The sequence below is a fragment of the Salvia hispanica genome, chromosome 1 (assembly GCF_029641045.1).
Source record: "Salvia hispanica isolate PSC_SH4W2 chromosome 1, Shi_PSC_v1, whole genome shotgun sequence".
Lineage (NCBI taxonomy): Eukaryota > Viridiplantae > Streptophyta > Magnoliopsida > Lamiales > Lamiaceae > Salvia > Salvia hispanica.
Window position 1 is genome coordinate 35,021,644 of NC_142692.1, and position 18,476 is coordinate 35,040,119.

At 38.6% G+C, this 18,476-nt stretch overlaps 2 protein-coding genes across 2 annotated transcripts; both read right to left on the reverse strand.

The window, feature by feature from the left end:
• Positions 1-859: 859 nt before the first annotated feature.
• LOC125185387 (Leucine-rich receptor-like protein kinase family protein) lies at positions 860-4,811 on the reverse strand. Its single transcript, XM_048081912.2, has 2 exons — positions 1,720-4,811; positions 860-1,421 (listed from the first exon to the last, which is right to left on the reverse strand). The coding sequence occupies exons 1-2, from the start codon at positions 4,646-4,648 to the stop codon at positions 1,036-1,038; spliced, it is 3,315 nt and encodes a 1,104-aa protein (XP_047937869.2). The 5' UTR covers positions 4,649-4,811; the 3' UTR covers positions 860-1,035.
• A 5,023-nt stretch (positions 4,812-9,834) lies between these two features.
• Positions 9,835-11,985, reverse strand: LOC125224087 (large ribosomal subunit protein uL30w-like). The gene is made up of 7 exons (XM_048127436.2): positions 11,843-11,985; positions 11,027-11,208; positions 10,838-10,935; positions 10,694-10,751; positions 10,526-10,605; positions 10,351-10,453; positions 9,835-10,279 (listed from the first exon to the last, which is right to left on the reverse strand). The coding sequence occupies exons 2-7, from the start codon at positions 11,201-11,203 to the stop codon at positions 10,064-10,066; spliced, it is 732 nt and encodes a 243-aa protein (XP_047983393.1). The 5' UTR covers positions 11,204-11,208; positions 11,843-11,985; the 3' UTR covers positions 9,835-10,063.
• Positions 11,986-18,476: the final 6,491 nt, after the last annotated feature.

Here is an 18,476-nt window from a genome sequence, read left to right on the forward strand (position 1 = left end):
TGTTTGATTTTTATCATTTTATTACTTATAAATTTTTCATCTCTAAAGAATTTTAATAGAATAAATTCTTGTAAGAGGATACTAGTTGGCTAACTCTAAATGAGATTTTTCATAGACAAGATCCTAACTACTCCCTCTGTCCCGCTTTTTAGCAGTCTCATTATCTATATTATTGTCTCTCTTATTTTACCAGTTCTCTACTTTAACTATTTTTTATCATTTTTATAAAAAGATGGCAGAAAAGTCAATGAGACTGCTAAAGTGGGACGGAGGGAGTAAAAGTTATAATGCATCCTCGAATCATGTTGCATAAAGATGGCATATGTAGTATGCGCAATGCCATTGGTCGAGGAGGGCGCATGATGTGCACGCTCACAGTTTTACACGCATAACTGTGTTACACGCTGTGTCGAAGACTCTGCAACGTTGTGTAACACACTGTGCGCATACTCTGAATGTAATATTTTCGCAACGTTGCACGTGGTCTTATAACATTCATGTGCAAGTCAAGAGTCCATGTACCAACATGATGTTTTGGGTGAATGTGAGCAAATGGGGCCTCATCTCCACATTGATCCACAAAATTTCATCACCAAAACACACACACACACTCACACCTTGAAAAAGTGCCAAATTTATGTCTGGTTAGTGGTTACATGGATGTATAAACATTGTGGTGTTTATTTAAGTATACATGGTCCCATTTCTTGAATATCAGAATTAATGTTGGTCCATGAATTATTGAAGCTATGATATTTTTCAATGTTTTTTTCCATGGGAAAAATGACATTAATATATCTTCTCATGTCTGCAAAAGTATCAATAATTTTCTTAGAACAAGCAAATTCGAATCGGAAAATGTCTGTAATAACAAAACATGATTAAATTGTAACAAGAGCAAAATCCAATTTTGAGACACTAAAACTGTACAAAAACAAAAGCTAATTTGCATAATGCAGATCCAAATCCAAGAAAATAAATCACTAATTTCCCTAATACTAACAAAATAAAACTCCCTCAAAAAAACATCATCAATCAGCTATGATTTGAGGACTGTTTCATCAACGGCTGAGATGAAGTTTTCCCGGTCTCCTCTGGCTGGCTCTTCACCTCCATCAGCAGCGCCACCACCTCCTTCATCGTCGGCCTCTCCCCCGGCGATGAGTTCACGCAGAACATCGCTATCCCGAGCGTCTGCAGCATCTCCTGCACCATCTGGTCCGGCAGCTCCTGCAGCTTCGAGTCTAGCACCGACACTGCTGGCTCGAAGCTCCCCATCTTTTTCCTCACCCACTCTACGATGTGCAGCCCGTCCCCTACCTGTGGCTCCACCGCGCTTCGCCCGCTCAGTATCTCGAGCAGCACCACTCCATAGCTGTACACATCGCTCTTCTCCGTTATGTTCACCGTGTATCCATACTCTGCATAAATCAATCAATCAATCAATAAATAAAAGTGACACATAACATAAACAAGAAACATGATCAAACACGTCTGTGCAGTCGACAATCCGAACAATTATTCCAACAAAAATTGAACTATTTATAATAAACAAGAAACATGATCAAACATTATTCCAAACTATACATAAACAAGAAACATGATCAAACATTCAAGAAATAGAGTGACAACTAAAATTGAACTATACAAAGGCAATAAACATGATCAAACATCAAAACAACACAAAGGCTAAAGAAAATGTTCGATTACGGGACTTGCCTGGCGCGATATATCCATAAGAGCCGGCGACTCTGGACATTGCCTGGTGGTAAGTAGGCGAGCTCATGAGCTTCGCGAGGCCAAAATCCGCCAAATACACCTCGTGCTTGTTATCCAAGAGGATGTTGTTGCACTTGACGTCGCGGTGGAGGATGGCGGGCAAGCAGTCGTGATGTAAGTACGCGAGCCCCTGGGCCGACCCAACCGCAATCTTATACCTCGTCTCCCAATCCAACTGCCGATTGTTCAACAACAGCTGCTGCAAGTTCCCATTAGGTATGTAGTTATACAACAAGAGCTTCACACTTCTATTAGAGCAATAGCCAAGCAACTTCACAATATTCCTATGCCTAATGTGGCCAAGAATCTGTATCTCAGCTGCAAACGAGTCGTAGATACTCTCATCCTCCCGGTTCCTCGTCTTCCACAGCTTCTTCACCGCGATCACCTCCCCATTAGGCATCTCCGCCTTGTACACCACCCCCGAGCACCCCTTCCCAAGCACGTTCTCGTCCCTCAAACACCCCAAAATGTCCTGCACCGAGAAGTTAAGCTTCTGGAACGGGATGAACGTCCACGGATACGAGAAGTCCTCCTCCCCTGCCCCACCCGACAAGCCCGGCTTATGATCCACAACATACCTATGATGGTTTCTAGCAACAATAATCCAAACCGCCACAACCGACATCAACACAGACACCAAGACCACGGCCACAAGCGCGATGGTCCTGGCCGACCTCAACCCGTTCCTAACCCTAAACCGCGACGAACAAGTGATTCCATCCACAGACTCGCACAAATGGGGATTCTCAAGAAACGACTCCACGGTTAAGGTCCTAAAAAAAGGCGTCACCGGGACAGGGCCGGAGAAGTTGTTATGCGAGACGTTGAGGCTAGTCAGGCTAGTTAAGGCGCCCAGCACCGTGATCCTCCCGGACAACATGTTACGCGACAGATCAAGAGACTGGAGCTGCCTCAAACCCGACATTGTCTCGGGAATCTCACCGGTGAATCGATTACAACTTAAATCTAAACTGATTGTCAAACTAGCTAAGTATCCCACCACATCAGGAATCACACCAGATAAACTGTTGCTACTCAAATCAAGCAAAGTGATCTTCTGTAGATTCCTCAAAGAGCTAGGAATCTTTCCAACTAACAAATTATTATTCAAGATAAGCTTATTCAAGTAACTGAAATTGCCAAATGTGGAAGGAATCTCACCACTGAAGCTATTACTACTCAAATCAAGCTGCTCCAAGTTAACTAAATTACCTAACTCTTCCGGTATCGCTCCGGTCATGTAGTTGTTATGCAAATCCAAGAGCTCTAACACGGTCGCGTTAGCAATCTCACGGGGCAAACTCCCCTCGAAACGATTCATGTAGAGATCGAGGAACACGAGATTCTGCAGCTGCCCAATCTCCTTCGGTATCTGCCCCGTGAGCTGATTCTCCCCGAGCCTCAGCCTCACGAGGGACTGACACGTTGCCACTGCGCGCGGCAACGTGCCAGTAAGCGAATTCCCGAGAAGCATAAGCTTGTTCAGCTTCTCCAGCTTGAAAATCTCCTCAGGTATGTTCCCAGTGAGCCTGTTTCTGGAAAGGTCCAGCGCGTAGAGCTCAGTACAGTTACCGAACTCTGGCGGGATCATTCCAGAGACAGAATTCCCCCAGAGGAAAAAGCTCTGGAGGTAGTTCAGTCTGCCAACCTGCCAGGGGATGGCCCCTGACAGCTGGTTCTTGTCCAGCTGCAGAGCGATCAGACTGCTGCAGTTGGACAGCTCTGGCGGGATGGGTCCCGCCAGAGCGTTGTCTGAGAGGTGCAACTGTTCCAGGACTTGTAGGAGCCCGAGCTCCCCGGGGATTTTTCCGGAGAGCTCGTTGGCGGAGACGTCGAGCACGACGAGATCGGTGCAATTTGCGAGGGCGGCTGGGATGTCCCCGGAGAGGGAGTTTCCCCAGAGGAGCATGCTGGTGAGTTTCTTTAAGCGGCCGAGTTGCGGCGGGATTTCGCCGGAGAGCTTGTTCATGTGGAGGTAGAGGTTGCGGAGCTCGGATAAGTATCCGAGCTCCGGGGGGATGACGCCGGAGACGTCGGTGTCGTATAAGGCTAGGGTTTGGAGGTTTGTGAGGTTGCCGAGGGAGGGGGGGATTTGGCCGGAGAGGGAGGTGGCGGCGGCGCCGAGGGTGGTGAGGTTTTGGAGGAGGCCTAAGGAGGAGGGGATTTCTCCGGTGAGGAAAGGGTTGCCGCCGATGCGGAGCTGCTGGAGGGATAAAAGAGAGCCGAGGTGGGGTGGAACGGTGCCGTTTAGGAGATTGTCTTGAAGGCAGAGGATTTGGAGGGAGGAGAGGGAGGAGAAGGAGGCGGGGATGGGGCCGGTGAGGCGGTTGGAGTTGAGGTAGAGGAATTGGAGGGAGGAGAGGGCGGAGAGGGAGGAGAGGATGGGGCCGGAGAGGGAGTTGGAGGAGAGGTCGAGGAGGGAGAGGGAGGAGAGGGCGGAGAGGGAGGGGGGGATGGGGCCGGAGATGTTGGTGGAGGAGAGGTTGAGGAGGGAGAGGGAGGAGAGGGAGGAGAGAGAAGGGGGGAGGGAGGAGAGGTTGAGGAAGGTGTTGGGGATGGAGAGGGAGATGACTCTTTGGTGAGGGGAGCATGTGATGCCTTGCCATGCGCATGGGGTGGCCGCGGCGGGGTCCCATGTGGAGAGGATTGGGGAGGAGGATTTGTAGTATGGGTCGGCCGCCGCGATGAGGGAGAGGAGGGCTTCCCCGTCTGACGATAAAGAACGGCTACTTTGCGCAATGGCAAGGAAGAACAAGAATAATATGAGGGTTTTTGGTAGTGGTTGTGGTTTAGTCTCCATTTGAATATGGTTTAGTTCAGTGGTGGTGCTAGGGGAGAGCATGCATGTGGGGGCAAAATTATGCATGTGATGACAAGGAAGGGGATGTGTTTTGATGGGATTTTAGTTTCCTGGTGGTTGGCCGGAGCGCCGCCGTGGGGGAGGTGGAGGGGTTAGTGGAGAGGGCCATTGGTGGCCGGCATTTTTGGTGATTTTGTGGAGGGAGATGGGGGAGGTTTGAGTTGTGAGTTTCCTTTATCTTTGTGCAAGGGAAGTTTTTTAAATGTTGGGTGAGTTTCTCAAGGGGGGGATTATTTTAATTAATGGTTTGAAGTTGATTAATTTAGAGATTAGGGTACAAATGATTATTAATGGCTCTTGCTTCCTGGAGGCTGTCATTTTTCTAGTCTTGGGTTTCTCTTTTTACCCTTTGTGGTTGAGATTGGATTTTCTTCTATTTTTTGAAATTTAATTGTTTACTTGGACGACATTTGTGTAATACTTATGAAATATATTTGTTTGATTCTATTTTTGATTTGGATGTATTGAAAATATGAATAGTCTACAATACGAGTCCTCATAGTATTTGTGGTGTATATTTATTTCTTTTAGATAATCAAGGTTTTTTCCTCAATAACTACATATATTTTGAGGTAAAAAGTGAGTATAACTATAAATAAATAAAAAGCGATTATTGAAGAGGAGATTTTGGTCAAAAAGAGATGATTACTGAATGAATTATCAGTACTTGCTAATACATTTACGAAGGTCCTTTATAGGTTAACAATTTCATGTCCAAAAATCACATTTAACTTTAATTTAAAAATTAAATGATTCCAATTTCCAAGTAATTTTTGTCCTAATAGAAAATTTACCCTGGGGTGGGTTAAATTGCCTTGGGAATAGAAGATTTGATGATAATATATGAGAGAGAGATATAGAGGCATATAGGGGACTGTGAAAGGCAAAATAAAGGATTGGATTAAGCAGCCAATTACTATGTCTTTTACATTCTAAATGTCATTGTATAAGCAAATTTTAATTTAATTGTAAAAATGACCTGTCAAAAAAACTTACTTATATGACTAAGTGTGGGCGTGGATAAAGAGGAAACCTTAATTAGATTCTCAATTTTTTTACTGTGGTTATTGAATTTGATTTACTGTGTGTGGTGATTTTTGATTATCGAGGAAGGTTAGTGGGTGCGTTTTGGGAGTAGGGCTCACTAAAAAATTACAAAGGTCACATGACTAAGAAAGCTTATTTATTTTCGTAAATAAATAAATATTGGAGTAGTACGTACATTTTGTATGTAAGAAATTTTAAATAAAAATCGCAAAATTAAGTAAGTTATAACGTTTTGCTTATTTTACACAGTATTAGTATTTGTCTTGTTTTATATTTAATTTAATTAATTCTGAAATATTAAAATTTATTGATCTAATCAACTTTATAAATTTCATACTAATATTTAAGTCCGATTTGTTCTTAAATTTTTAAAAGTAATAACGTCAATACAATTTTAAGTGTGAGAAACGAACTAAACGTATACTCATGTTATAGGAGTATCTTAGTGTATAGTATATATTTATTATCACGTCGTTATTTAACTGAAATACTTGTATTTCTCCTGGAAAACAATTACTCAATTAGGAGTACTACTATAGTAAAAATAATTATCATATGAGTATATATTTAGGGGGCAATTAGGTAAATAAATTCAAAACGGTAGGGTCTTGACATTTCTTTACCTTCGATAGTTTTAGCTTCTCAAAATGTTCTCAATAATTAATCAGTGTGCCACTAAAATTTGATAATGCCTCATGATGAGTTGAATATATACTAGTATAAGTTTAGAGTACGAAATTTCAATTTTTTTTTAAAATATGTCAAAATTTCCTTCCTTCAATCGAGATGTAAACATTGGGAAATTTAATTATTTCTCTTTTTAAACTGCAATTTGTTATTACTTGTTTTCATTAAAATTGAGTTATAGTTAGTCTTAGCGTAAACTGACTATAGTATATTTTGTAAGTGGATTAAGCATTGAAATTAATAGAGAGTCATGGATATTAGTGTGTGGAAATTAAATGGATCGATTAATACTGATTATTCTATCTTAACAGCTCACGTCAAAACCAATATTGTATCTGCATTCGCATAAAGAAAACAATTTATTTGCAAGTATTGGAATCAGATTTCATATCTGAGCCGCTTAATTGACACTACCATTATTTTTTTCTATTTTATCTAATTATATATTTAACAATTATTATTAATGTTATTAATTTTACAAATTAAAAATCAAAGCGTGGTTTACTTATTTATTTGAAATCATAGATAAAATCGACAATCAATACTAAGTGATTCTAGGTACTCCATAATCTTCAATATCATTCAGATCTATCAATTCAATTATTGGTACGTTTAAGCTATGTAAATTAATGGCATTTATATCGTTGTAGACATGAGTTTCGATCTCACTCAATCCATACAACTATGAAAATCTCATACTAATTCATTAAGATTTCATCTGACAATATTTTTTTTTCTAATTAAAAAGCTTAAAATCTTTCCTTGATATTGAAGTTAGATAGGAGTAATATTTATCTTGTTAATTCAAGATTTCTAGGGATTAAATGTGCATCAGTTCTAAATTTCTAATCATATTGAAAATACTAATGTTTTGTGTAACATTTATAGATAAAACCAACCTAACCTTTATAGATTTCATATAGTATAACTTAAAATCTGAATTTGAAATCCTAACTTATTTACAAGACAAATAGAGATATCAAAATTGATCTCGTGTGTGTTGGTTTAGTGATAGAAATATAGAATGGTTAATGTCCGAGATCAAATTAAGATTACCCGGTGGCGTGTTCAGTCACCGACGATATAATTGTAAATTTATTGATTTTCATTATTGAAAAATAATCAATAAATTTACAAATATCGAAGTAATAATTATGAACATAATGTTAACAGTACTTTGTAAACAAATATATGGATAAAAAATACTTAATTCCACGAAATTATCACCTTGATCTTCAAAATGAAAAAATATCACACATGATCTTTCGTTATTGAGTTACATTTAAGCAATACCTTTGGACATATTTGCTACATTATGTTAACTAAAAATGTAAATTAGAATTATGTTGAGTGCCACTAGTGTTACGCTCTATTTAACTAGTATTATACGTTAGCATAATGAAAACCAAAATAAATTTAAGCCCAAACAAAATCTTGTGAAAAATCTTCATCAATAATCCACAATGCATATAACTTTCAACAACACCATGAAAAAGGGGAAATTTCAACATAAGTGGAAGTGGCCATGCAATAAAGTATATGAAAATAATGAGAAAAAAAAAACATCCTTTAGCAGAAAGTCATATTAGTAGCTACACTAAAATTAATACTAGCTTTTGATTTCTAATATAATTGGTTTTTGATTCATGGAGCCCCCAACCTACTTAATTTAGCCTATGATTCTAGTTTTATATATAGTTCATTTGCCAACTTTCTTAATAAAACAATCCACTAAATTTGGATTTATATAATTTAAGGAGACATGAAGACAACAAAAAGTTAGGTAACATTATGCCTGTGTCCCTTGTGAGTAATTCAAACAAATTTAAATATAATAATTTTTTTATAGAAATCATTTAGATTAACATAATGACTTTTTGTTTACAAAAAGATACTCCAGTACATTGGATTCTAAGGTGTCTAGTTTTTTCTTAAGAATAGTATTCATCTTAATTACTATAAAATTAAGTCAAATTCTTGTCTGTCAAGTTTAAAAATAGAATATTAACTTACGTAATTTTAATTATTTTCAATTGTCAAAACAATGTTGTATAATTAAAAAGGAAAAGAAAAAATAACACCATTGTTTAATTTTGCACATCTTATAAGACATTGCTTTATACATAAATGAGACAATTGAAAAAAATTAAAACTTCAGGATATGAAATTCAGTTTTCAAACATATTATGGCTTACTACTAAAATTTAAATAAATTTTGTAATTTTTCAATAGCTATTATCCCATTTTGTTTATTTTTACCCTCTTTTGTTGGTAGAGAAGACCCTTGATTGAGCTTAAAGAATTTTTTTTTTCTTTTTTTCTAGTTGGATTTGAGTAAAGACAACTTCAAGCTCCAAACAATACCAGATAACTTTTCTTATTTCATTTTCATTTTTTATAAGATTCTGCTTTGAGCCAAGATATTCTAGTGTCACATCACATTCAGATGCAGTAAGATCCAAGTTACAAAATAAAAAGAGTGTAAATTTTTTAACAAAATTATTTCAAAGTCAATTGTGGATTCCACAATCCAAGCCAGCATAAACGTGCATACCAAACAAATAAACATGTTATCAATTTTTTTTCAAACATAAACAACCCAAACATCATCATCAACCACATCAGATCAAGTTTAGATGCAAAAAATTGTTTTCATGAGGGCTATATATTCTAAACTTATTCCGAAATTTCAAGACAATAAATTTTCTATGTTGAACATGCTCAAAACATCAAATGACCTTCGAATCTCAGACTGAATCAACTTTGAAGAGTTCAATAGAAACTTACAACAAAGAAGTGATTAGGATAAAAAACTACCACATTTCATGCAAAAAAATAAGAACTGCGGAAGGGGTTTTTTTGCACGGGTCAGCTACTGAGAACCCCTTCTCGTCTCCGTTCCAACAATAGCCGACTTATTTGGATTGTGATGACTGTCATCTTGATGAACACCTCCTCAGCATGTTGAATGAGGAAGGAGAGGAGTTCATTCGAGACAGCCCTCCATCCTTTTTTTTTCTTTCTCAATGATGGTTCTTGTTCCACCCGGATTTCTAGAGTCAAGGATTGAGCTCGTTTTCTCTCTCGAACTTGAACCATTGCCAGTTGGCATAGAGCTTCTCTTCGTCTCCAAATGGCAGGCCGTCCATGGAATAATTGCAAGTCGTTTCATTGCCCACATTATCAAAATTTTAACGGGTGCGTGCATAACTATATTGCACTTGCTCGGGGAAAAATATCATGAAACAATTTCAATTTTTTTAAATTTGACTACCAATCATTGGAATTTTGTTTGAAAATGACCAAAATTAATCAATTCGTGATTTACTGGAATAAAACATTACAATTTTTATGAGGTAAAACAAAATTTTGAAAAATCTTTGAATTTACTAATGATCTTTGGTTCGTTGAGTGTGAATCTAAGAAAAAACCTCCAACAGTAAAATGCAATTTATAAATAAAAGGAAAAGATGTCTCATAGACTTCAATTAGGTGGCTATGAAAACAAGCCATAGATTATCTCTCATGTAAATTCAAACATAAAAGTGTCTAAAAGAACAAGCTTGATGTAGTGAATCAGAACGCAGAAAGTAACTAACTTGAGAGCAGAGAACAAAAAGGACTTGTCGATCCTACAGCAACAAAGAACAGCCTCAAAATGCCCAAAAATGCTAGAGTCGAAAAAACCTAGTTCATCCTTCTGATGAGCTCGTTGATATAGTCTTCGCGGTTTCCAGCATCTCCTCCTTCAACATAGTGATTCCTCTTCCTCTGCAGACCACCCAGGGGTGCGGAAAGTTGGAACGGCCAGAGGAAGTTGTTGGCTTCCTTAAAGTGGGGTCCGACAGTCAAGATCTCGTGGATAAGATCTTCGATGCAGATGATTCCGTGTTTGCCAAGGGTCTGGAATGCAAGATGGGCATCAGAGAAAATACTAAAAGAATGTGGATAAGTAGTGAACGGAATAAACTAACCTGCTCAATGATAGAGTTGTCTGTCAAGGCAATGCGCTGCTTGTTCACCTTGCCGAAACCCCTCTTGTATATCAGTTCTTTCACACTCTTCAAGTTCGGGTACCTGAAAGCGAGAGAGCATTCTAAGTTGTCGGCAAACTTGTTGCGAGTGAGGCATTAGTATTTAGAAGCATACCCGAAAGTCACATAGGGTTCAACCCTGTGCAACATGTTCACTGTTGCCTTGTTAACTTTTAGGAACACTCCATTGAAAATCTGCACCAAAAGTTAGAACGTGAATTAGAGTTATAGCATGAAATAAGATCATAATTGAGTTTCATGAAAACAGTATCTATCTAATCACCTGGCGAAGACGCAACAGCTGCAAAATTTTCTTCGTCGTGGGGTGCATGGCATTAATACTGAGGGATCAAGACAGAAAGACATCTAAGTTAGACAACATAAATAAAAAATAATCGTATCAGTCTACATAACCAAATGGTCGTACCCACGAATACGAATGATGAACAGCAACTTGGCTTCAGGGTTCACATAGAATCCTCCCTTCAACCTAGCCTCACGTTTCAGCTGAATGAGCTCCCTTTCCTGAGTCACCAACAAACAACACAAAGTTAAGTAAGCAAAACCAAACAGTAACATAACCCACAGCAGATAGCAAAAGTCTCTAATAACAAACCTGTGCAGCGTATTCCTTGGCATAGTCCTTAGCCCTGTTGTATATCAGCTTCCTGTTTGCAGACTTCTTTTCCTTGAGTGCTGCAGCCTCCTGCTTTTTAACCAAGGCCCATTCCTCGGCTCTCTTCTGTTTCTTCAAAACAGACTCCGGAACGATTTGTCCTCCCTTTTCGGCCATCCTACCTACACCAAAATAACATACAAAAAAACTAAGCTCATTACTCCTACGAATTATAAACCCTTCTCTTCAAATACGCAACCCAAAAATTGCAACTAGCAAAATCCATTCAAAATTAAACTAACACCATAAGCAATTTTTGCAAACATGAGTCCCTAATACTATATAATTTCTTTATTTCTATTGGATATCAGCTGCCAATACATTATCAATAAAATAAAGCAATAGATAGATCAGGCCATAGAAGAAAGCCATTTCAATTTTCTCCATTTTGTAATAGACAATCACAGATATCAACAAACTCAAAAAGACCCAACCTTTTAACATTTTAGTGCTATTCCGCTACATTTATGATTCAAAAAATTGCACATACATCTTTATTAGCATTCCAGCAAACATGAATTTGGATTGAGCTTCAAAATTTAATGAAGAAACAAAGGGCATAATCATAAGTCATTTCGAATAAGCATATTGATCCATATATTAACTTATTGTGCAGTCATTATTCCAGAAAGAAATGCAAACTAGTAATTCGAAACTGTAATAAAAAAAAAACCTCACTTCAATCGTCGCTGAAAACACAGAATAAGACCTAAAGGAAGTAAAAAGAAGTAGCAGAAGGAAGGAGAGGAAGCTAACCTTGATGATGATGGAGCGGCGCTGCTGGTGATGGATGGATGAATGAAAATTAGGGTTCTTTTGTTTTCCCCTTTATATATTCCCCTAATTTCTTTTTTCCTTTTTATTTCTTAGTCGAGCGAGGCCCAATTAATTTGGGTCACTCATTTAAGCCCAAGCGATTATTTATACTACTCCTATGTTTTATGGGTTGTTTTAGTTGAATTTCGACTAATTATAATACCGCTCAAAATTATGTGTTTTTGACTCTTTTTTATTCAATTGATCTCCTAATCCACTCTTCCTACTCTAACCATATTTCACATCTCACAATATAATAAAATAATATTATAATTATGACCAATTTTAACAAGTGATGGTGGATTATTTTATTGCATTGTGAAAGGTGGAGTAGGGTTGGAATAGGAAGAGTGGATTAGGAGATCCTCTTTGCTTTTTTACTCCCTCTGTTCTATAAAATAAAGACTTTTATAATAATACTACCTAAATTTTCCATTACTGAAAGCTAATGCCTCATTAGAACAACCGAGGAATGTACTAATACGGTGATATGGTGGGCTCTACAACCTAACGAGAAGCTCATATAAGGTTGGGGTTCTATTTCGACCGAGTAGAGACGTCTAAGAACCTGCTTTTGGCACTTGGCAGCTACAAATGGCTCACATTCTAACATAAACCATTGTTTTGCGTGCTCCTTGTAGCCAAACTCAATGTGGTTCACATATGCCTACAATTGAATATTTTTTCACCAAGTTTAATATAAAATCATGCTATAAATCTTTTCCAAAATCTATACATATATAAAAGGCGAGTTTTAACCTTATTTTGAATTTTTATGAATTTTGGGTACAAATTTAAATATTAACAAATGTAGGGTGTAAAGTTGGATATTTGCATTGACATTATAAACCCCATAAATTCAGTAACCGTTGCATAATGAGAAATCCCATGAATTAACCGTTGCATTATGAGAAACCGCTGCACACCTAATCAATTACATTATTAGTATATGATTACAATATTTAGGTGTTCATAAAACTATTGCAGAAACCGCTGCATTATGCGTAACCATTGAAATTCAATTTTGAATTCAAAATTTTAACCACTGATAAATTGCAATATTAACCACTAATAAATTTATGGCTGCTAATTGGTTAATGTCTAGACATTTCTTTATTTTTTTGTCTATAAATAGTGCGTGTTATTTGCATTCTTTTTACTCACTTACTCACTTCCTCATTGCTTGCATAAAAAATTCTTTAGGGTTCTTGCTCTTTTACCAAAAGTAGTATATTTATATTCATCTATTTATTTACTCTTTTTGTTTGATTATTACAAGATTCATATTGTGATATTATAGAGGCTGTGAACGGATGCATATGACCATGCACAGCTGTGAACGGATGCATGGAATGCTATTATGGATCTAAGGGGGTTCATGGAGTGTTATGATGGAGATGCGACACATGAGATCAAGATAGGAGCTATGTGGAATCTAGTTTGTTAGGTTGGTTGTAACTGACTCGGTGCAGCCTCTTGCACTTGATTTTTGAGTTAGTATAAGAGTTAGTTTTGTAGCTCTAGTGTGGTAGTTACTTGTATTCTCCATATTCACATATTGTAAAGATTAGAGTTCATTGAATAAAAGAAGCTACGTTCTCCCCCCTATCTTCTCTCTCACTCACAAAACAGAGACTCAATCTTCTATCTTCAACAATTGGCGCCGTCTGTGGGAAGCTCCGATCAATCTTCTGGCGATCATGGCTGCGCGATTGGAAGCTGAGAAATTCACGGGCAAGAATGACTACGGTCTTTGGAAATTAAAGATGCGTGCGGTTCTTGTGCAGCAAGGCTTAGCTGCAGTCTTGAACGGGGCTGATTCCGATGGGAAAGGGAAGGCGGCGACCGTTCTGGATGAGAAAGCTCAGGCGAAATTCGACGAGATACAGATGAAAGCCCACAGCGCGGTCATCCTATGTTTGGGGGATAAGGTGCTAAGGGAGATTCAATCAGAGACCACCGCCACAGGCATATTGAAGAGGTTAGATGAAGTTTATCTTGCAAAATCCTTGGCTAATCGCCTCTATATGAAAAGGAGGCTTTACTCTTATAGTTTTAGCGAAGATAAATCTATTTCAGAGCAATTAGAGGACTTCACTAAATCTATAGATGATCTTGAGGCTGTAGATGTAAAAATAAGTGATGAAGACAAGGCAATCTTGGTTCTTAATGCTCTCCCTAATTCCTACGATCAAATGAGAGATGCTATCCTATATGGAAGGGATAAGGCGATTACCTTGGCCGAGGTACAAGCAGCTTTGATGGCCAAGGAGTTACAAAGGGATGCAGCAAAGAAATCTGACTCTCTGCCTGAATCTTTGAACATTAAGCAGTTTAGCAAGAAGAAGTTCAAAAAGAAGTCTGAGAAGTTTACAGATTCCAAGCCAGAGGCATCTACATCCAAGGAGACACGTTCTTGTCACTATTGCAAGAAGCCTGGGCACTTGAAGAAGGAGTGCTATGCTTGGAAAAGAAAGCAAGCAGCAGAGGGTGATTCTCACACCAATGTGATTAATGGTGAGGCAGATGAAGTGCCAGAGGTGATGAACGTTGTGGATCAGTGTCAAGGGGCTTCTTGGATAATGGACTCTGGTTGCTCTTTTCATATGTGCCCAGTAAAGGAATGGTTTCAAGAACTCAAGGAGATGCAAGGATCTGTGCTTCTTGGTAACAATCAGACTTGTGGGATCAAAGGAATAGGAAGCATCATGTTGAGAGTCTCTGATGGATCATTCAAGATTTTATCTGATGTGAGGTATATACCACAAGTTAAAAGGAATCTGATCTCACTGGGAACTTTGGAAAGAAAGGGGTATACATTCATTTCAGAAAAAGGTGAGATGAGGATTTCAAAAGATTCACAAGTAAAGATGGTTGCTCGAAGAAGTGGCAGCTTATATTATCTTGAGGCAGAGGTTGTTCTTGGTGAAAGTCACTCAGTGTCTAAGCCAAGTTTGGAGCAATGGCACTCGAGATTAGGACATCCAGCAGAAGGCACTCTCAAAGCTCTGGCTAGATTGCAGCTGATTGATGTTGCTCATGAGGAGAAGCTGCAACCCTGTAAGGATTTCTTGCTGGGAAAATCAAAGAAGCTCAGCTTCCCTACTGGTAAACATACTTCTTCATTACCTTTAGATTATGTGCATTCAGATCTTTGGGGCCTGCTCCAGTCAAGAGTTTGGGTGGAGGGAAATACTACATGTCTATAATTGATGATTGGTCCAGAAAGACATGGGTGTACATATTGAAGGAAAAGTCTGATGCCTTCAAGACTTTCCAAATTTGGTGTAAGGAAGTAGAGAAAGAAAAGGGGTGCTCTCCCAAGATCTTGAGAACTGACAATGGGCTAGAATATCTTTCAAAGGAGTTTGATCAGTTTTGTCAAGAGAATGGGATAAAGAGGCACAAAACTGTACCAGGGAATCCACAACAGAATGGCATAGCCGAGAGACTAAATAGAACTTTGCTAGAGAGGGTCAGATGTCTGTTGTCTTCATCTGGAGCTAAGAAGCATTTCTGGGGTGAGACAGTTAGCACAGTAGCCTATTTGATAAACAAGTGTCCAGCTTCTGGGATTGGAGGAGCCATACCTGATGAGAGATGGTATGGGAGGAAACCTGATTACTCAATATTGAAGCCTTTTGGCTGCAAGGCCTTTGCACACCAGAAGCAAGGCAAGCTAAATGCAAGGGCTCTGCAGTGTGTAATGATGGGATATCAGAGAGGAGTGAAAGGTTATAGGCTCTGGTGTACAGAATCAAATAGTCAAAAGATAGTGATTAGTAGAGATGTTGTTTTCATTGAAGACAAGATGCCTTTTCTAGAAAGAAAGGCTGATCCAGTTATTGATGCTGGAATTAGTGCAGATGATTATCACTTTGAGGTGGAGGAGAATGTCCATGTTGGTGGTATAGAAGGCACTAATGACTCTGACATTGGAGAGATTCAAAGTGAAATCTCTGACCTTACTGGAGTTGATGATGATCTAGATACAGAGCTTCCAGATGAACTTGCAACATATCAGCTGGCTAGGGACAGAGCGAGAAGGCAGAATATCAAGGTTCCAGCCAGGTACAGAGACACTGATATGCTCTTTTATGCTCTTCATATAGCAGAGCAGATTGAGCTTGCTGAGCACAACTCCTATGCAGAGGCTATTGCTGGTTCAGAGTCTAAGCAGTGGATTCATGCTATGAGAGAGGAAATAGACTCTCTGATCAAGAACAAGACCTGGATTCTAGTGGATAAGGCTAAATTCAGGAAGGTGATTGGGTGTAAATGGGTGTTTAAGAAGAAGGTTGAGTCAGCACAGGCTGAGAATGTGAGATTTAAGGCAAGGCTTGTGGCAAAGGGATTCAATCAAGAGGAGGGAGTTGACTTTAATGAGGTATTTTCTCCAGTAGTTAAACACAATTCAATCAGGATCCTCTTAGCAATAGCTGCAAGAAAGGATTGGGAGTTGGAGCAGCTTGATGTCAAAACGGCTTTCTTAAATGGAGACTTAGAAGAGACAATCTATATGACTCAGCCACAGGGTTTTGAGGTGCCAGGATCTGAAGATAAAGTGTGTATGCTCAAGAAGAGCATTTATGGCCTTAAGCAGAGCAGTAGGCAATGGTACTTGAAATTTGGTGAGAGCTTGTCTAGGTTGGGTTTCTGCAGATCATTGTATGACAGTTGTGTGTTCATCAAAAGGCAGAAGGGAAAGCAGCCGGTCTATCTACTATTGTATGTGGATGATATGCTCATATCAGGGCAAGACATTGCGGAGGTCAGAAAGGTGAAGTCTCAACTTAAGGCAGAATTTAATATGAAGGATCTTGGAATGGCTAAGAGGATCCTAGGCATGGATATAATCAGAGATAGAAAGAAGAGAAAGTTATGGCTACTACAGACTGATTATATCTTGAAGACCTTGAAGAAGTTCAAAGCTGAAAATATGAAAATCACTTCCACTCCACTGGCCATGCACTTCAAACTGACAAAGGAGCAAAAGGCTGAAACTGAGGCTGAGAAGAAGGAAATGGAGTTAATCCCATTCTCCAACATAGTTGGAAGTTTAATGTACATGATGATTTGCACAAGGCCTGACATTGCTCATGCCATAAGCACTACTAGCAGATATATGGTTGGTTATGGAAGACATCACTGGAGTGCTTTAAAGTGGACAATGAGATATCTTAAGGGAGCAGATAGCCTGGGGATACTATTTACCAAAGAAGGTGGAGTTGAGAATGAGCCTTTAGTTGGTTTTTGTGATTCAGACTATGCAGCTAGCATTGACACCAGAAGATCTCAGACAGGATACATATTTACCTTGTTTGGCTCTGCTGTGTGTTGGAAGTCAGGTTTGCAGAGTGTAGTGGCTCTATCCACTACAGAGGCCGAGTATATGGCTCTTACTTCGGCTGTAAAGGAGTGTAAATGGTTGATGGGGTTAATCTCGGATTTTGGAATTCAACAAGAAGGAGTCTCAGTCCATTGTGACAACAATGGAGCCATTTGTCTATCTAGGCATCAAATGTTTCATGAACGCAGCAAACATATTGATGTAAGGCTTCACTTCATAAGAGATGAGGTGGAAAGTGGAAGAGTTAGAGTTGTGAAGATAGACACAGCTCACAACCCAGCTGACATGCTCACTAAGCCATTGAGCAAGGAGAAATTTGACTATTGTTGCAGGTTGGTGAACCTGTACACTTTCCATGCCAAGTAGCTGTGATGGTCAAGGTGGAGATTGTTGAGAATATGACCATGCACAGCTGTGAACGGATGCATGGAATGCTATTATGGATCTAAGGGGGTTCATGGAGTGTTATGATGGAGATGCGACACATGAGATCAAGATAGGAGCTATGTGGAATCTAGTTTGTTAGGTTGGTTGTAACTGACTCGGCGCAGCCTCTTGTACTTGATTTTTGAGTTAGTATAAGAGTTAGTTTTGTAGCTCTAGTGTGGTAGTTACTTGTATTCTCCATATTCACATATTGTAAAGATTAGAGTTCATTGAATAAAAGAAGCTACGTTCTTCCCCCTATCTTCTTTCTCACTCACAAAACAGAGACTCGATCTTCTATCTTCAACAATTAGAAGAAGAAAATTGAAACCAAGGAATTCACCTTCTTCGAAGACCTACAATCTAGCATTACTCAGTCAATGAAGACAGAGTCAAGGAGGCAGTGGAGATTTCTTATGTGAGAGAGAGTGAAAGGCGACGAGCTATTTGAGGATTGGATTGTGTTTTACGTTATGTTAGTTCATATTTAAATTTTATTTTTTGTTAGTTTTGTTTTAATATCTTATGTCTTAGCTATAACAATTCTTTTTTTACCTATTATTATTATCAATCGATTTTGTTGCCAAAAAATTATGTGGAGAAATGGTTCTCCTATAAATTACTATAATTTTTTTATGTAAAGAAATTATTAAATCATCTTAATTTTGCATCTAATTCTTTTATTGTATGAATAGATTTCATGGCCACAAAATATAGTAACCGCATATTAGTGTAGCAAAATAATTAGATTATCTTCCATTTTGGACCAATCAAATTATCACTGTTAATAAACACGTA

What these genes read in the sequence shown, in the direction of transcription:
- LOC125185387 (XM_048081912.2), bottom strand. Translation starts at nt 4,648, where the DNA reads ATGCATAATTTTGCCCCCACATGCATGCTCTCCCCTAGCACCACCACT. An exon ending in TTATGGATATATCGCGCCAG is followed by an intron (nt 1,422 to 1,719) that starts GCAAGTCCCGTA and finishes TGATTTATGCAG; the next exon opens with AGTATGGATACACGGTGAAC.
- LOC125224087 (XM_048127436.2), bottom strand. Translation starts at nt 11,203, where the DNA reads ATGGCCGAAAAGGGAGGACAAATCGTTCCGGAGTCTGTTTTGAAGAAA. An exon ending in CCAAGGAATACGCTGCACAG is followed by an intron (nt 10,936 to 11,026) that starts GTTTGTTATTAG and finishes TTGGTGACTCAG; the next exon opens with GAAAGGGAGCTCATTCAGCT. An exon ending in GAACCCTATGTGACTTTCGG is followed by an intron (nt 10,454 to 10,525) that starts GTATGCTTCTAA and finishes TCTCGCTTTCAG; the next exon opens with GTACCCGAACTTGAAGAGTG.